The sequence below is a fragment of the Pseudoliparis swirei genome, chromosome 12 (genome assembly GCF_029220125.1).
Source record: "Pseudoliparis swirei isolate HS2019 ecotype Mariana Trench chromosome 12, NWPU_hadal_v1, whole genome shotgun sequence".
Lineage (NCBI taxonomy): Eukaryota > Metazoa > Chordata > Actinopteri > Perciformes > Liparidae > Pseudoliparis > Pseudoliparis swirei.
In genome coordinates this window covers 20,880,478-20,900,823 of record NC_079399.1, presented here as the reverse complement: position 1 = coordinate 20,900,823, position 20,346 = coordinate 20,880,478, and the positions used below count along the sequence as shown (strand labels likewise).

The 20,346-nt window shown below is 42.9% G+C and overlaps 1 protein-coding gene across 1 annotated transcript in view; it reads right to left on the bottom strand.

The window, feature by feature from the left end:
* Positions 1-20,092, bottom strand: part of ankef1a (ankyrin repeat and EF-hand domain containing 1a) — a 21,198-nt gene extending 1,106 nt beyond the window's left edge. The window contains exons 1-10 of the mRNA XM_056428946.1: positions 20,041-20,092; positions 18,557-18,761; positions 18,156-18,317; positions 11,755-11,954; positions 11,085-11,234; positions 10,868-10,991; positions 9,439-10,264; positions 7,740-7,966; positions 7,392-7,540; positions 113-265 (exon numbers count right to left, since the gene is read on the bottom strand). Coding sequence (XP_056284921.1) covers positions 113-265; positions 7,392-7,540; positions 7,740-7,966; positions 9,439-10,264; positions 10,868-10,991; positions 11,085-11,234; positions 11,755-11,954; positions 18,156-18,317; positions 18,557-18,749 — 2,184 coding nt within the window. The 5' untranslated portion in view covers positions 18,750-18,761; positions 20,041-20,092. The remainder of the gene's footprint in view (positions 1-112; positions 266-7,391; positions 7,541-7,739; positions 7,967-9,438; positions 10,265-10,867; positions 10,992-11,084; positions 11,235-11,754; positions 11,955-18,155; positions 18,318-18,556; positions 18,762-20,040) is intronic.
* Between the last annotated feature and the right edge of the window lie 254 nt (positions 20,093-20,346).

Here is a 20,346-nt window from a genome sequence, read left to right as displayed (position 1 = left end):
AAAACATCTACGACTAACGAGCCCGAGCTCAGAATGTGTCACAACGTATTTCACGGGCAGTTTATGGGACACCTTTATAGTCATCGAGCGGACGGCGGTGGACCCTACCTACCGTTTTTGGCACAAAGGTGATGTCCACCGTTTTGGTTTTCCCCGTCGTGATCCGGGTGTTTTGCAGGACGACGCCCCTGGAATCCCCCGAGGGCGGAGTCTTCCCCGCCGCCGTAGTCGACGGGTCTGCTGACGCGGCGGTGGCGGTGGCGTCCTACAGGGGACACCGGGAGCTGTCAGACCCGGACCAACCGAAGAGGTCTTCGAGTGTCAGAGTCAGTGGAAAAGGGTTTCGACCTCGGGAAGGAATGTCATCCAGAGCGGAAAAACTTAAAACAGATACAAACCAGTTCGACCCGCTCTTCTTCATTCTCCAAAATAAGTACAAACTACAAATATGAAATGTAACACACACACAGACACACAAATGCAAGCTACAGAAATCTGCAATAGTTTCTACTTCCCTGATGCACATCCAGATGTTTACATGTGCATGCTGCCGCCGCTGAGCACCGGCGGCCCTGAGTCGTCTCTAGCGCTCTAGGACACGCCCCCACAGGCGTCACTCAGGAGGAGTTTTCCTGCTTCTATGGCAGACCGGTGAACTGAGCTCATCTCTCCATCACACATTAGTATCTCTGCTTCCCCTCCTGAGTCCTTGTGACTTCACGTCTCATAGGGTCCGTTGGACCTGGCTGGGTCTGATGCCATGGCCCTGCTGATGCCCCGCCCACTCCTCCTCTACCTCCATCTGCCTGATGGATCATGGAGGTCTGGATCGTGGTCCATGACGACTACCAACTATTCATACACTCTGTCATACTCATTGAATGTGTTGTAACTCTGTAATGATTCCTTCTGGTCACATGACATCTATTGTTCATCTGGTCACATGACATCTATTGTTCACCTGGTCACATGACATCTATTGTTCATCTGGTCTCATGACATCTATTGTTCATCTGGTCTCATGACATCTATTGTTCACCTGGTCACATGACATCTATTGTTCATCTGGTCACATGACATCTATTGTTCATCTAGTAACATGACATCTATTGTTCATCTGGTCACATGACATCTATTGTTCATCTGGTCACATGACATCTATTGTTCACCTGGTCACATGACATCTATTATTCATCTGGTCACATGACATCTATTGTTCATCTAGTCACATGCCATCTATTGTTCATCTGGTCACATGACATCTATTGTTTATCTGGTCACATGACATCTATTGTTCATCTGGTCACATGACATCTATTGTTCATCTGGTCACTTGACATCTATTGTTTATCTGGTCACATGACATCTATTGTTCACCTGGTCACATGACATCTATTGTTCATCTAGTAACATGACATCTATTGTTCATCTGGTCACATGACATCTATTGTTGATCTGGTCTCATGACATCTATTGTTCATCTGGTCACATGACATCTATTGTTCATCTGGTCACATGACATCTATTGTTCATCTGGTCACATGACATCTATTATTCATCTGGTCACATGACATATATTGTTCACCTGGTCACTTGACATCTATTGTTCATCTAGTCACATGACATCTATTGTTCATCTGGTCACATGACATCTATTGTTCACCTGGTCACATGACATCTATTATTCATCTGGTCACATGACATCTATTGTTCACCTGGTCACTTGACATCTGTTGTTCATCTGGTCACATGACATCTATTGTTCATCTGGTCACATGACATCTATTGTTCATCTGGTCACATGACATCTATTGTTCACCTGGTCACTTGACATCTATTGTTCATCTGGTCACATGACATCTATTGTTCATCTGGTCACATGACATCTATTGTTCACCTGGTCACTTGACATCTATTGTTCATCAGGTCACATGACATATATTGTTCACCTGGTCACATGACATCTATTGTTCATCTGGTCACATGACATCTATTGTTCACCTGGTCACTTGACATCTATTGTTCATCTGGTCACATGACATCTATTGTTCACCTGGTCACTTGACATCTATTGTTCATCAGGTCACATGACATATATTGTTCACCTGGTCACATGACATCTATTGTTCATCTGGTCACATGACATCTATTGTTCATCTGGTCACTTGACATCTATTGTTCATCTGGTCACTTGACATCTATTGTTCATCTGGTCACATGACATCTATTGTTCATCTGGTCACTTGACATCTATTGTTCATCTGGTCACATGACATCTATTGTTCTTCTGGTCACATGACATCTATTGTTCATCTGGTCACATGACATCTATTGTTCATCTGGTCACATGACATCTATTGTTCAACTGGTCACATGACATCTATTGTTCATCTGGTCACATGACATCTATTGTTCATCTGGTCACATGACATCTATTATTCATCTGGTCACGTGACATCTGTTGTTCATCTGGTCACATGACATCTATTGTTCACCTGGTCACATGACATCTATTGTTCATCAGGTCACATGACATATATTGTTCATCTGGTCACATGACATCTATTGTTCATCTGGTCACATGACATCTATTGTTCAACTGGTCACATGACATCTATTGTTCATCTGGTCACATGACATCTATTGTTCATCTGGTCACATGACATCTATTATTCATCTGGTCACGTGACATCTGTTGTTCATCTGGTCACATGACATCTATTGTTCACCTGGTCACTTGACATCTATTGTTCATCAGGTCACATGACATATATTGTTCACCTGGTCACATGACATCTATTGTTCATCTGGTCACATGACATCTATTGTTCAACTGGTCACATGACATCTATTGTTCATCTGGTCACATGACATCTATTGTTCATCTGGTCACATGACATCTATTATTCATCTGGTCACGTGACATCTGTTGTTCATCTGGTCACGTGACATCTATTGTTCATCTAGTCACATGACATCTATTGTTCATCTGGTCACATGACATCTATTGTTCATCTGGTCACATGACATCTATTGTTCATCTGGTCACATGACATCTATTGTTCATCTGGTCACATGACATCTATTGTTCATCTGGTCACATGACATCTATTGTTCATCTGGTCACATGACATCTATTGTTCATGTGGTCACATGACATCTATTGTTCTTCTGGTCACATGACATCTATTGTTCTTCTGGTCACATGACATCTATTGTTCACCTGGTCACTTGACATCTATTGTTCATCTGGTCTCATGACATCTATTGTTCACCTGGTCACATGACATCTATTGTTCATCTGGTCACATGACATCTATTGTTCATCTGGTCACATGACATCTATTGTTCATCTGGTCACATGACATCTATTGTTTATCTGGTCACATGACATCTATTGTTCATCTGGTCACATGACATCTATTGTTTATCTGGTCACATGACATCTATTGTTCATCTGGTCACATGACATCTATTGTTCATCTGGTCACATGACATCTATTGTTCATCTGGTCACATGACATCTACTGTTCATCTGGTCACATGACATCTATTGTTCATCTGGTCACATGACATCTATTGTTCACCTGGTCACTTGACATCTATTGTTCATCTGGTCTCATGACATCTATTGTTCACCTGGTCACTTGACATCTATTGTTCATCTGGTCTCATGACATCTATTGTTCACCTGGTCACATGACATCTATTGTTCATCTGGTCACATGACATCTATTGTTCACCTGGTCACATGACATCTATTGATCATCTGGTCACATGACATCTATTGTTCATCTGGTCACATGACATCTATTGTTCTTCTGGTCACATGACATCTATTGTTCACCTGGTCACTTGACATCTATTGTTCATCTGGTCTCATGACATCTATTGTTCACCTGGTCACATGACATCTATTGTTCATCTGGTCACATGACATCTATTGTTCACCTGGTCACTTGACATCTATTGTTCATCTGGTCACATGACATATATTGTTCACCTGGTCACATGACATCTATTGTTCATCTGGTCACATGACATCTATTGTTCATCTGGTCACATGACATCTATTGTTCATCTGGTCACATGACATCTACTGTTCATCTGGTCACATGACATCTATTGTTCACCTGGTCACATGACATCTATTGTTCATCTGATCACATGACATCTATTGTTCATCTGGTCACATGACATCAATTGTTCATCTGGTCACATGACATCTATTGTTCTTCTGGTCACATGACATCTACTGTTCATCTGGTCACATGACATCTATTGTTCATCTGGTCACATGACATCTATTGTTCATCTGGTCACATGACATCTATTGTTTATCTGGTCACTTGACATCTATTGTTCATCAGGTCACATGACATATATTGTTCACCTGGTCACATGACATCTATTGTTCATCTGGTCACATGACATCTATTGTTCATCTGGTCACATGACATCTATTGTTCATCTGGTCACATGACATCTATTGTTCATCTGGTCACAAGACATCTATTGTTCATCTGGTCACATGACATATATTGTTCTTCTGGTCACATGACATCTATTGTTCATCTGGTCACATGACATCTATTGATCATCTGGTCACATGACATCTATTGTTCACCTGGTCACTTGACATCTATTGTTCATCTGGTCACATGACATATATTGTTCACCTGGTCACATGACATCTATTGTTCATCTGGTCACATGACATCTATTGTTCATCTGGTCACATGACATCTACTGTTCATCTGGTCACATGACATCTATTGTTCACCTGGTCACATGACATCTATTGTTCATCTGATCACATGACATCTATTGTTCATCTGGTCACATGACATCTATTGTTCATCTGGTCACATGACATCTATTGTTCACCTGGTCACATGACATCTATTGTTCATGTGGTCACATGACATCTATTGTTCATCTGGTCACATGACATCTATTGTTCTTCTGGTCACATGACATCTACTGTTCATCTGGTCACATGACATCTATTGTTCTTCTGGTCACATGACATCTACTGTTCACCTGGTCACTTGACATCTATTGTTCTGTCCATCCTGGAGAGGGATCCTCCTCTGTTCTCTCCTGAAGGTTTCTTTACTTTTTTCAGCTGAAATGTTTTTTTCTATTTCTTGGGAGTTGTTCCTGATCCGATGTGGGGTCAAAGGTCAGGGATGTCGTATGTGGAATTTGTGATATTGGGCTGTACAAAACAAACTATATTTAATTGAATGTCCACCTCTGGTTCGACTTACATATAAGCTTCCCTTCTATGTTTCGCGCGTTGTTGGTTTAAACTCTCGGAGATCTCTGTGAATATCGGGCTGGTCAAGAATCAGTGAAGAAAAGATGAGATCAACTTAAAAGGCCCAGTGGGGGCCTTTACTATGGCTTTGAAACCCTGTAATATAATATTATGAAGTCGAAGAAATGTGTCATAGGAGACCATAAAGCCTCAGGATGCAAGCGGTACGACGTTGCGATGCTCATTGGGAGGTATTGATGGCAATTTTCAAAAGATTCCCTCGACCTCTCACTTTAAAATATGTGAATGGAAAATGGGCAAAATAAAGATGCATTTTTATGCACGTTTTACTTTACTTGACTTTACAGCTCGTGGATATAATGAGCCGAGTAATATTCACGTGTGCTGATGAAACTTTACCACCGCACACTGGAGACGAGAGGCTAAAGATTCCTAGACGGTGACAGTCGATCCCGTTTATGAAAGCTTGTTAAAAAAAACACAGTTGTGACCGTATTTCACATTTACAGGACCTCATTTCTCACCTAGTGAGTGATAAGATTCACACGTTACACTGCAATAAAAAGCACCTTTTGACCTGAGGGTGCATGCGATAGGCGCGGCTATCGGGTTGGATGGGAGGCGGATCGGTTTATTGTAGTAGTGGAGGGGATTTCTGCAATTCTGTCATCAATCATCTTTGATCTCAGGAAGTGGGCTGCCCCCCTCCAGCTGCTCGCAGCTCTGTTCCACGACATCACCCGCTTATGGCGTAATCAATACCCGTTCAGATTTCGGCCTGATTCCTGATGAGGAAATTAAAATCGAAGCGCCGGCACGTTCCCGGTGAAACGAAACTCTCCTGCTCCGCTTTGCTTACAAGCGGCGTCATCGGATGTGGTTACGGGCTTCGGTTTCTCACGCTGGAGAACACGGGTGGAAACGAGGGCGGGGGTTATCTATCCTTTTACACTGTACGCCAAAACCAGCAGACACAGGATCAGCTTCTTCCCACCGGCCATCACTCTGATGATCACCTAATCAGACACATCCACGTACTGGCACTATCACCACTTTCTCCTGCACTAACATCCCCAATTCACTGTCACTGTTGTTACCTTCGCATTGAAAATGCGGAAGGTTATGTTGTGATCGCCGTGTATTTGTATGCGTGCGTGTTATTCGCACAAGTCAAAAAGTATTAAACCGAATCGCATGAAATTTGGTGGGATGATTGGTTATTATCCGGGGACCATTTGATTAGATTTTGGGATTGATCGGGTCAAAGGTCAAGGTCATGAAAAGGTCAAAATCTTCTTGAATCGCATGAAATTTGGTGGGATCATTGGTTATTATCCGGGGAACATTTGATTAGATTTTGGGATCGATTGGGTCAAAGGTCAAGGTCATGAAAAGGTCAAAATCTTCTTTTTACCATAGCGCGGTCAATTTCTATCCAATTGGCATGCAACTAATGCCAACATGTTCATAATTCAATATGGGCAGGTATGCGCTCTACCGAGTGCCCGTTCTAGTTTTAAGATTTTTTTGTTGCTATTCTGTTGTCTCCAATGTCTTTTATATATTTATCCTGTTATTTGTTAATTCCTAAATTCCATGTATGTATGACGAGAGTGCAGGTAAGACCGAGTCGAATTCCATTTATGTGCACATATAACATGGCCGATAAAGCCGATTGTGATTTTGGGATTTTACTTTGATGCCGTGTGACCGCACAGACCACAGCGAGGGAAAACAAAGCAGCGGCTGATACACATCTTCACCAGCAGGGGGCAGAATGACGACCGAACGGTATCGGAGACAACGTCAGCACCGAAGTCTGATTAGCCGGTCGGGGACATCGGTTAGCGAACGGAAAAGTACCGAGAGGTCGTATTCTGGAGTGAAACCTGACAGGGCCCGCCCCCTTTTCTAGTTCACGACTTCAGAGGACATGAACGCTTTATTTCCACGTGGTCGTTTCTCTGAAGGAGCCCGAGGGGGTTCTTAAGAACGAAGGTGAAATGTATATTTCCTCTATACGGGAAACAGGAAAAGGTTTGAAGCCACACGGTTTGAATGCGTCTGTAGCGGATTGAAAAGATTTTAATGGCGGTTACTTGGGTACCTTTGCCCGAGCAGGTTTAGCCTTTTGAGCTTTGCTCCCCTTTCCCTTTGCCGTCTCCTTGGCTTTGGGCAGAGACTCCATCTTGTCCCTGACCAGGTCGACGATCCTGGAGTCTGCAAAGGCGATGGCGATGTCCAGGCAGTTTTGTTCTGAAAGGAAATGAAATATGAAGATGAAGTAATCACAAAAGAGGAGAAATCGCAGTTTTAACTAGCGGAGGAGCCAAATCTCACAATCTAATGGCTCCTCCTTCCTTCCGTTGCTTCCTTAAAATGCAATTCAACTGAGTTCTGTTTCCCTAGTTTCCTTTTTAAATGAACGTCTACATATTTTTAGATGCAGTCGAACCTTTCTTGTTCTCCGCGATGACGCTGGCGCCGGCCTTGATGAGGACGTCCACGCAGGAGAGCCGAGAGCTCTCGATGGCCCTCTGGAGGGGCGTGGCTCCGCCGAGGGCCCGGGCGTCCACCGAGGCGCCGGCCTCCACCAGGAGCTCGACGAGCTCCGTTTGGCCGGCGTGCGCCGCGTGGTGGAGCGGCGTCCAGAAGAACTGGTCACATACGTGCACGTCCGCCCTGTCGGGAGGAGGCGTGTTCAGAGAGCACCGGCGGTAGCTCAACACAAGGCGCGACCGACTGTTTCCTAGTGGAGATTCCTTTCAAAATCATTGAGCTCATGATTATATTTCAAATATTAAATATCCAGATGATCTTAACACAACAACCAACGAGACTCAAATGTATTTGTGCAACTGAGTAATGGATCAAATCCATGATGGTCCCATTCGACTACCAGGGACAAACGAGGACATCGTCTGCGTTCCTTTGTTCGGATGACACACAACACGTCATATATCTTAAGGGATAATAACTTCAAACTTAACATATATTAAATGTCCCCTATGGGCAGCAGCAACACGTTGTTAACACAACAGCTGCGACAGGAAGTGGTTGTGAGGCTCGGTGAAGCCAAACGGAGCTTCATCGTAAAAGTGCGTTCACACAAAAAGCGATGCGATTTTATCGCGCGACCGAATCCGATGAAAAGTCAACGTACAGACGCGCGTGGCTGCGATAGACGAGGGGCGGCGTGTTTGGGGCGACGCGATGTGGGCGACGCGTTTACAGCGGCACGTTTATTTTCGCCCCGAGTTGAAATATTTCAACTTTGAGGCGATAATCTCGCAACTCGGGCCAATCAGCTCTTGAGTTGCTCCGCGCGTCATCGCTGTGGAATCAGAACAAGGAGGACAATAATGTTATGAACACTATAACATATATTATATATAATGTTATGAACACAATAACATATATTATATATAATGTTATGAACACAATAACATATATTATATATTATAATGTTATGAACACTATAACATATATTATATATTATAATGTTATGAACACAATAACATATATTATAATGTTATGAACACTATAACATATATTATATATAATGTTATGAACACAATAACATATATTATATATTATAATGTTATGAACACTATAACATATATTATATATTATAATGTTATGAACACTATAACATATATTATATATTATAATGTTATGAACACAATAACATATATTATATATAATGTTATGAACACAATAACAAATATTATATATTATAATGTTATGAACACTATAACATATATTATAGATTATAATGTTATGAACACAATAACATATATTATATATTATAACGTTATGAACACAATAACATATATTATATATAATAATGTTATGAACACAATAACATATATTATATATTATGAACATAATAGCGAGTAAACTCACGCGCTTTGGTGTGAACACACCTTAACTAGTGACCCCTTTAAAAATTGTCAACTTGTTTCCACCTTGTTTCAATTCAAATATTGATTATCGCTGCCTTAAATTAATGAGTGATGGATGACTTTCACAAACAAAAACAAAGAGGCGGATCTGTTTTGCTTCAGAGGGGAAATATTTGCTTCCAGAAAGTCTTAAAAACAACAAAAACAACAACAACCCCCCCCCCCCCCCCACAGCGTGGTCTTGCTCACCCCTGACGGAGGAGGTACTGAGCCACCTCGTAGTTGCCACTGGAGCAGGCCACCATGAGCGGGGTCTTGTAGAACTGGTCCTGGACGTCCACGGGGACGTGCTGATGGAGAGCGAGGTCCAGAGACTCCAGGTCTCCGCTTTTCACGCAGTCGTTGATGTTGACGTAGACCGTCTTCGGCTTCTCCACGTACCACTCGGAGTCGTTCATGATGGGGTGCTCCGGCCGGCGGTCGAATCGGAGGACGTCCGAGCGGTTGGCGTAAGTCTTGATCATGAAGCGGGGCGGGCCTCCGTCCGCTCGCCGGGGCATGTGCTCCGGGGGGAGGGTGCAGATGGGCAGCGGGAGGACGAGCTTACCCTTCTTCTTCTTGCCTCCTTTCCCTTTGCCTTTCCTGTCTCCCTTCTTCTTCTTTGGCATGTAAGCGGAGAGGAGGAACAGCTTCTTGATGTACTTGGCCCCTTTGAGGAACTCGGCGATGTTGAGGCGGCCCTGTCCTCCCTGGTCGTGGGCGGAGATCACCGCGTTGAGCCGATCCGGCTCAACCGGAGCCTTCAGGTGCTCCAGCACCGAGGCGAACGTCTCGGCGTCGACGGTTTCCGAGTCGTCCCCGAAGGCTCGCCGGAGTTCGGCCTCGTACTCGTGAGACCAGTCGTGGAGGGTCAGGCCCCACAGATCGGAAGTGAGGCCCGCGTTGTTGGACTGGTCGCCTTTCCCCCGTTGCCGCTCGGCTTTCCTCAGCTCCTTGGCTGCCGCTTTGTGACCGGCGTCTTTGGCGATCTGGCGCGGCAGCAAGCCGTCTCGGTTCTTCAGCTTGGGGTTGCAACCTGAACATCGGTCACAGTTCCAGAGAGGAGAAACATAAACACACGGTAGAATGACCTCGTTCCACGTGGGACTGTGTTTGCAGCGGCGTACTCTACAACTTTCACCTCTTTGTTGGTTGAATAATTGACGAGGAAGGGCATTTGTAAGCTTATAAAGCATACGACTATAAAAACAAAGATCCTGCCTTGACCCTGTGATGGCCACTAGGGGGAGTTACCACAGAGCTAACTTCGCCTTATTACCTTCGCATTGAAAATGCGGAAGGTTATGTTTTGATCGCTGTGTATTTATTTATTTATTTGTATGCGTGTTACTCGTATAACTCAAAAAGTATTAAACCGAATCGCATGAAATTTAGTGGGATGATTGGTTATTATCCGGGGAGCATTTGATTACATTTTGGGATCGATCGGGTCAAAGGTGAAGGTCATGAAAAGGTCAAAATCTTCTTTTTACCATAGCGCGGTCAATTTGTATCCAATTGGCATGCAACTAATGCGAAAATGTTCATAATTCAATGCCCAATCTTGTGATATGCGAAGCTATGCGCTCTACCGAGTGCCCATTCTAGTCTTAGAAAGAGATGACATTCAACTCGGCACCTCTCTGCGCCAGGAACTTGCAGCAGTTGGCGTTGCCCGTGGCGGCGGCGTAGTGTAGCGCTGTGCAGTCCTGGAGGTTGATCACACCCATGTCTGCCGTGTATGAGGACAGCACCTGAATCAACTGGAAGGCACGCGACCCCCACCGGGCAGCACATCAGCAACGTAATCCTGAATATGAAACCTGACATTCACATGGGATGGGCTCATACGACACCTCAAAGAAGCCCCCCATGGCTGCATAGTGCACCGCTGCGAGGCGTTTCAGATCCACGGCGTTGGGGTTCCCGCCTATCCTGAGGATGGCTTTGACGAGCTGCAGGGAGCCCCGCTTGGCCGCCTCCATCAACGAGGTGACTCCGGTGTTCTGGTGAGAAACAGGGGAGAGGACCGTTAAGCAAACATCTCAGCTGAGAATACGTGCTGCGCGCTCGGGTCCCATCAACAGGGTTCATACACATGTTGACCAATGGAATTCCAGGACTTTTCCCTGAATTTAAACCAAATTTCCATGACCAAACTTTTTTTTTTTATCTCGGTGCATCCATAGAAAAGTGAGAAAATGTAGTATTTAAACTAACAAATGACGCAAATTAATGAGAAAATAGTTTGATTAAAAGAATAAACATTTATGTATTTCCAAATAAGGTGCCTATTTTGAGCGTCATTCTTTGAAAAGCATAATCATTATTTCAAACTCGGCGTAAATGCACATATGAATATAACAAATGTCCACGACTTTCCCAAAACGTTTGGGATTTTTTCCCCCAGGACTTTTTCAGGCTTGGAAATAACCATTTTAAAATTCCAGGACTTTTCCAGGTTTTCCATGACAGTACGAACCCTGCTAATGCCCCGGTTTAAGTCCCCCTTCATATTTGTGTCACCTTATCTGTCGCGTTGGGGTCCGCCCCCGCACTGAGCGCGATGAGACACATGGTGCAGCACTCCTCGGCCTTTTCACACATCAGCTGGAAGACGTGAGTCCCCGCCGCCGACACGTTGTTGACGTCCGCCTGGCTCTTCAGCGCCACCTGCAGGCAGCGGGTGTGGCGCTTGGTGGGGTAGATGCAGTAGAACAGCACGCCTGAAGAGAAGAGGGTAGAGCACCATGTTGTTTTTATGGAGTGACGCCGTAGAGCGACAGCAGCCTGTCAATCACAGTGAGCCCCAACCAAAAGAATGCTCCACTTTGAAGTCCATTTAACTCTAAATGGATCATATTTTACTAAATGATGACATCATGCTGTATTGAAGACGACTTAAAACTAGAGATTGAGACATAAACTCGTGTTTACAATCTTTACTGAGGGAACTAGAACGGGCACTCGGTAGAGCGCATACCTTCGCATATCACAAGATTGGGCATTGAATTATGAACATTTTGGCATTAGTTGCATGCCAATTGGATCAAAATTGAAAAGAGAAGATTTTGACCTTTTTGTGACCTTGACCTTTGACCTGATTGATCCCAAAATCTAATCAAATGGTCCCCGGATAATAACCAATCATCCCACCAAATTGCATGCGATTCGGTTAAATACTTTTTGTGTTATGCGAGTAACACGCATACAAATAAATAAATAAATACACGGCGATCAAAACATAACCTTACGCATTTTCAATGCGAAGGTAATAAATCAAGAGAAGTAGAGTCATTCTCTCATAGACGTCTATAAAATCAGAAGAGCCCCCTGGTGGCCAGTAGAATAAATGCTTGAAGACGTTTCCACATTTGCTTCACGAGCAGAACCGGAAGCTTCCACCTCACGGTTGCTCGTACCTCTCTGTCTCTTCCACTGTTTCCCGTCTGTCACGACTATAACTATAAACGGTCCAATAAAAAACAAAATGCCACGTAAAAATAGTTAAAAACGGCAATGCATAATGATAATATTTATATGTGTGGTCAGATCAGAGCAGCCCGTGTAAAGATTTATGACATGTATAATGTGTACAATGGAGAAATAGCTTGTGAGCTTATAGGCGTTGGCTAGTAAACACATCATGGATTTAATGTCGTCAAGAAGTCTTTATGTGTTTTATAGGCCAACAAATCCATAACTCCATAAGTCCACCCGCCCTCGACACCACGGAGGATAAGACGTTGGACCAGCGTGTGAATACACCAGGGCAAAACTGCCCCTAAGAAATATATTAATGTTGCCCCTGATATCACGAGGAGAAACGCAACAAATGCCCCCATAATTTCTTTTAATAGTTATATTTTAATAGTTATATTTTAATAGCGTTTTTTTTCTTTTCTTTGTTGTGTGTCCTATCTGTATCGCCTGTAATAAGTAGGTAAACACAAAAAATATCTCACATTTTTTCTTATAAAAAACAAAGAAATAAGTTATAATAATGAATAATTGTTTAAAAATTGTAATAACAATAAATAACCACAAAGAAATAAGAATATAATTGAATTTGATGGTCTGATTTATGTTCTTTGTTTGTTTTTTGTTTAAAAAAATCTAAGAAAAAACTTTGAAGCTGTAGACTACTGCCTAATAGTCTTATTATTGCCATTTGTATGAGAATTGCTCATATCCTGTACGCCTAAATTAGTGTTTTATTATTTTTGAACAAAGGTTAAATGTTATTCCACAAGTTTCAAAAAGTGCCCCCAGTTTATTTTTAAATGCCCCCGGTCAGTGGGGGCAAAAATTGACCCCTAAAGAATATGTAAATTTCCTACTGATGACGCTCAGCTGACTGGGGGGGGGGGGGGGGGCTTGGCTGAGCCTGAGACTGGGCCAAACCATTCCTCGGGGAGTGCGGGGAGATATCAGGTTACTCAGCGTGTTTCACAGGTGGGGATCACCATGAGAGGTTGATCTGTAATTAGACGTACCCACGCGGTCTGATGCACACACATGTGCACACACACATACAGGGGCCCACGTACATTATACACACTGCACACACATCTTTCTTCTCACTGTAACTCGAGCCCTCCCTCTCTCCCGCTTTTGTTCGCTCACTCTCAAAAGAATGGCGCTTGCGGTAATCGATGCCCCCGGACACACTGTGATTGGGATAGTTATCACAACTGGTTGAACGAGGTCCCGGAGAACAGCCGTCGGCCCCGCTGACCGGAGCTGTCAGGGAGAGAGCCTCCTCATCAATAGCTAAACAGAGGCGGTGAGACGCGGTGAGGCATCCGCAGCGAACCTGCCGCACCAACTTGAGACGGAAGACGCCTCCGTGACGGACATCGACACGTCGAGCTCAAATGGAAGAGATGCTGTTCCGTGAGCTCACACGATTAAGACATTTAACTTGTTGGCGTTATAAGACCACGAGGTCGCCGGTTCGATCCCCGGTCTCCCCATTAGTTGCGTGTTGAAGTGTCCTTGAGCAAGGCACTGAACCCTCCTCCCCGGGTGCTTCACAGCCCACGGCTCCTTAACTAAGGATGGGTCAAATGCAGAGAAGAAGTTCCCCACTGTGGGATTAATAAAGAAAACACGATTATTATTTGATTATTTTAGTTTTCAGTGTTTCTTTTCTTGCTAGAGCAGGAGATTCTCAAACTTTTGTAAATGTAGGTCCAGTTCTGACTTTTAAAAAATCAACTGGGCTGTAAATATGTGTTACTGTCAGCAAACTGGTCACTGACACTATGCTTTCGAATTACTCTGTTTTTGTATTTATGTGAATTCTTGAGCACATTCATATATATGTCTACTATGAACTATTCATACACTGTCATATTCATTGAATGTATTTAAACTCTAAATCTGTCCTTCTGGTCACATGACGTCTATTGTTCTGTCCATCCTGGAGAGGGATCCTCCTCTGTTGCTCTCCTGAAGGTTTCTTCCCTTTTTTCCCCCTGAAGGGTTATTTGGGAGTTTTTCCTGATCTGATGTGAGGTTTTGGGGCAGGGATGTCTATGTGTACAGAGTGTAAAGCACTCCGAGACAAATTTGTAATTTGTGAAATTGGGCTATACAAATGAACTGAATTGAATTGATTTAAAAAAACTAGGTTTGTAAATTTCCTATTTTCGTATTGTAATTTAATTTAAGAATAGCTGAGAATCAAAACATTTGAATTGGAAATCGGCGATATTTTAGCAGTTATCTAGAAAAAATCAGTTTGAAAGTTAAATCAATTTCCAATTGTGTGTTTTGACATTTTATATATTCACATAAGTTACACTACCATTGAATGTATGACATGTGCCATAAATTGTTCTCACCATTATTTTCCTCAAACTGTTTCTATAAAATTATAAACATGAAAACGTGAATGCCCCGATGTGGAGCCCCTGTTTGATTGGTCGGTTCCGAGCTACTGCAGAAACACGGCGGCTGACTCTGCCAAGAGGACCCGCTCTGTACTGAGATATAAATACTGTTCTCAGATGATTATGCACCAAATAAAACATACGTATGTATATAACAGGGGTCACCAACGCGGTGCCCGCGGGCACTTGGTCGCCCGTAAGGACCAGATGAGTCGCCCGCTGGCATGTTCTAAAAATAGCTCAAATAGCAGCACTTACCAGTGAGCTGCCTCTATTTTTTAAATTGTATTTATTTATTTAGCTATTCTTGTTTAAATCACACTTACATGTAACTTACAAATGACAATATATATATATAAACACTTAAAATGTAAAATGTTTTTTGTGTTTAATATAAATGAACTCTGACCGAGTAAAGTTCAAAGGTCAGTATTGTGCGCATGACCAAAACGTAGCGTTTGTTGCGCTCTTACAAACAAGCTAACGTTAGCGGACGCAGCTAATATGAGGAGAAGAGTTACCCCAAAAAATGTCAGAAAAAAGAAAGAAAACATATCATTTTCACGACGAATGGGAGGTAGAGTTTTTTTTTACCACTGTGAAAGGATCCTGCGTGTGTTTAATTTGCGGGGCAACTGTGGCAATAGCAAAGCGGCACAATGTGGAGAGACATTTTACTACGTGTCACACAAGCTACCATGCTAACTACCCACCGGGCAGCGCACTGCGCGCAGAAAAAGCCCGCGAGTTAAAGACAGCTTTGTGCAAACAGCAGTCTTTTTCACTAGACCGGTTAAAACTCCCAAAAGCAACCGAAGCCTCGTTTAGAGCTACGCAATTCTTGATGAAGAAAAAGAAGGCATTTACAGACGGGGAGGTTGTCAAAGAAGCAATGATGATAATTGCTAAAACTGTGCTTGAAGACGAAGTATGGAACCGATGTACTCTCCAGTCTCTCCGATGTTCAACTCGGGCAACTACAATGGTAAGAAGAGTGTCGGCGATGTCTGGGAACTTGACCGACCAGCTGGACCGTGATCTGGCGAGGTGCCGGTGGTTCAGCATCCAGTGTGACGAGTCGGTGGACAGCAGCAGTACGGCGCAGCTGATGGTCTTTATCCGGATGGTGTTTGATGATTTCTCCACAAAAGAAGAACTTGACACTACTGCCCTGAAGACAACTACGAGGAGTTGACATTTATAACGCAGTGAAGGAGTTTTTGGTGGAAAAAGGTGCCGCTGGAAAAGCTGGTATCAGTGACTACGGATGGGGCTCCTGCTATGATCGGCCGACACATAGGATTCGTTGCTCACTGTAAAGCTGACCCAGAGTTCCCAAAGTTTCTGCAGTACCACTGCATCATACACCAGCAGGCCTTATGTGCAAAAGTGATCTGCTTTGAGCACGTAATGACTCCCGTCGTGAAGATCATAAACAGCATCCGCTCCAGAGCTAAACAGCACAGGACATTCAAGGTACTTTTGGAGGAGCTGTCAGCTGAATATGGTGACCTGCTACTACACACAGAAATCCGATGGCTCAGCAGGGGACGAATTTTGCAACGTTTTTTGTCACTTTTGGGTGAAATCAAAGAGTTCATGCAGTCCAGAGGTGAGGACACCGTGCTGCTGGAGGACACTGAGTGGATACTTGACCTTGCATTTTTAACGGACATTACTGGAAAACTGAACAGTTTGAACTGTGAGCTGCAAGGCAAAGGTAAAACTATCGCCGATATGATAAGTGCTTTAAATGCATTTAAAGCTAAGATGAACCTTTTCTCTGTGCATTTACAGAGTAAAAAAGTGCTGCACTTTCCTCTGTGCAGATGGTGCTGAAAGACAATGCTTCTGCATCTGAGACTTTTGACAAAGTTGCAGAAAAGTACTCTCAGGTCATAAACAGAGTTGGGCAAGAGTTTGAGAACAGGTTTTGTGACCTGGATCAGCTTGAGCCATGTGTGTCGTTCATTTCTAATCCTTTCATGAACGTGGACATATCATGCATTGCTGAGCAGTTAAGTGCAACATTCAGCCTGGATGCTGAACAGGTGGAGATTGAAATTGTAACACTGCAAAATGACCTCCACCTCAAAGCCCACCAGGCTGCACCAAACTTTTGGTGCCTTGTTGACACAGAAAAGTACAGTAGTGTATGCGCAGCAGCTATGAAGGTTGCAAGCCTGTTTGGTTCAACTTATCTTTGTGAATCAGCCTTTTCTGACATGAACTTCATCAAGAACAAACACAGAACACGCCTCACTGATGCACATCTGCAGGACTCACTCAGAGTTGCAGTGTCAAGTTACACACCAGAGTACAACACACTAGTTAACAGCATGCAATGCCAGGCTTCCCACTAACTGACAAAGAAACAGATAACAAATTTGGTGTCCAGTTCAAAGTGTGACATGATTTATTTAAAAATTTGAGAGTTGACTTTTGTATTTTACATGAGTTATTATTTGTACAAACATGGTGCAAAGTAATTCATGATTTGTTAAAAATGTTAGTGGCTAGCTAGTTAAAATGGGATATTGTGATTTCACAAGACTGTCTTAGAAGTGATCATTTAAAAATGTTCAATTTGAAAAATGTGCACTTAGAGAAAATATAAAAATAAAGTGTTGCATATTGATATTTATCTGTTTCTATATATATTTATTGTGAGAAATCATGAAGATGATCAGTGTTTCCACAAAGATAAATATCATTAATTATTAATAATAACATAGAGTTAAAGGTAATTGAGCAAATTGGCTATTTCTGGCAATTTATTTAAGTGTGTATCAAACTGGTAGCCCTTCGCATTAATCAGTACCCAAGAAGTAGCTCTTGGTTTCAAAAATGTTGGTGACCCCTGGTATATAATATTCCATTTCTGCCAATACATCCCCCTAAGTGCTTCGCATTGTTGCTTTAAATATATCATATTCTGTATAGGTACTAGACTCTCCTCAAGTTTAGCATTTTTGCACATTTGCACACGGTATGTGGCAATATGGTGACGGCTGGCCTGCTGCCGCTCACCTTTGCCCTCGGCGTCTTGGAGTCTCAGATCAGCATTGTTCTGGGCCAGCAGTGACATTATGATATCGTTGCCCAGCTCAGCAGCGAGCATGGCCGGGGTGTGGCCCTTCTTGTCCTGGATGTCGGGGTGAGCTCCCAAGGAGAGAAGGAAGCCCACCAAGTCTATAAGGAGTCAGGAGGAGGACACAACCAGTAAAGACAATGAGGTGACTCTGAAACAATACCTCTTTTTTGGGGGCCATTTTATGCACTGCTTGATTTCTGGAACAAACAATTTGAACAGCAGTCTTATGTACATGCACTCATATAAATCCTGGATATAAGTAAAGCTGCAGTACAGCAGCATGTCCTCATCAAACAGGATGGACATAGTCTGACGGAGTAAAGAAGAGGCCCATCACCCTGACTGTTGGCTGACACGGCCACGTGAAGCACCCCCGTGCCGTCCCGCGGCTCCGTGAGGTTGATGAGGCCTCCCACCCCGAGGTTCACCATCTTCTCGATGTGCTCCTTGTCCCCTTCATGGACGCACTGCAGCAGGCGGTAGATCTGAAGGACCTGCAAGCGGCCCTCCGCTACTCTGCCACCCGTCATGGGGTCGAAGAGCTGGTTTAAAAACAAATATATTTATATTTTTATATATATCTATATATTCTTTATTATATATATTTGTATTTATTTATTTTTAAAACAAAAATATATCTTAGTATATATTTATATATATATTTCTTTTTTAGACCAAATGTACATTTTCGTTTTATATATATAAAAAATATATTCTTGGTTATATATATATATACAGGACTGTCTCAGAAAATTAGAATATTGTGATAAAGTTCTTTATTTTCTGTAATGCAATTAAAAAAACAAAAATGTCATGCATTCTGGATTCATTACAAATCAACTGAAATATTGCAAGCCTTTTATTCTTTTATTGCTGATTATGGCTTACAGCTTAAGAAAACTCAAATATCCTATCTCTAAATATTAGAATATCATGAAAAAGTATACTAGTAGGGTATTAAACAAATCACTTGAATTGTCTAATTAACTCGAAACACCTGGAAACACATTTTCAAATGTTTGATTTTGTTTTGCTGTTATAAATCTTTTTTTTTACTTGGTCTGAGGAAATATTCAAATTTTATGAGATAGGATTTTAGAGTTTTCTTAAGCTGTAAGCCATAATCAGCAATATAAAAAGAATAAAAGGCTTGCAATATTTCAGTTGATTTGTAATGAATCCAGAATGCATGACATTTTTGTTTTTTTAATTGCATTACAGAAAATAAAGAACTTTATCACAATATTCTAATTTTCTGAGACAGTCCTGTATATATATATATATGAGAGAGAGAGAGAGTTCTTGACAGAAAATAGGTAAGTTAAAGACCAAGTTCCACGTGGGGGGCCAGGGCCCAGGGCCCATGACAGGCTGTGACACACGAAATATAATGCACCCAGTTTAGTCATTACACCTGTGTTCAGCCTGCAGTGGGGGGCTGTGAAGAGGCTTTTTCTTCTTCTTCTTTTAATACTCAGTCGGTTTATTTAGGGGTGAATAGTTTAGAATTTAAAAATGTAGTTATGTTACTAAACAGCGTTACGTTTCGTGAAAGCTAGTTCATTCTTCTTAACGTTACTTTTATATACTTTCACTTGCAGTGAGCCGAGTCACGTAACGTTAGCTCAGTCACAACCTTACGACCCATGACTTGTTTCCTCCCCCTTTACGCCGTTACATTGTTATTAAAACCAGAAAGTCCTGAATTCAACTCCCAGGCGCTGTAACGGAACCCTTCGGCGGTGGAGCACCGCAACTGTGGACCGATAAACCCTCAGGTATCATTAAGCTAACCTGGTTTAAAGGTGAATGTTAGCTTACCACCTTGCGTGTCCCTTGTTTGGCACGCGCTCCTCACCCGCGCGGTTAAAACTTCAAAAAGGTCCTCGCGCCGTGTCGCTCGCAGACTCACGCGCGCCTCCGCAGCGAGGGGCAGTCACCGAGTAGTCTGCCGGGTGTTTTCTCCAACAGAGTTCTGACTTTATTTCTAAGTCCGACCATTAACTTCATGTGAGCCGGAGCGAAGAAACAAACTCATCTCCATGGCAACGGCGCGCGTGAAAATCCCGGGAAGTAGGTTTTGTGTTTTGGATGTGTCTGATGGTGCGTTCACGTGCTGGAGATGAG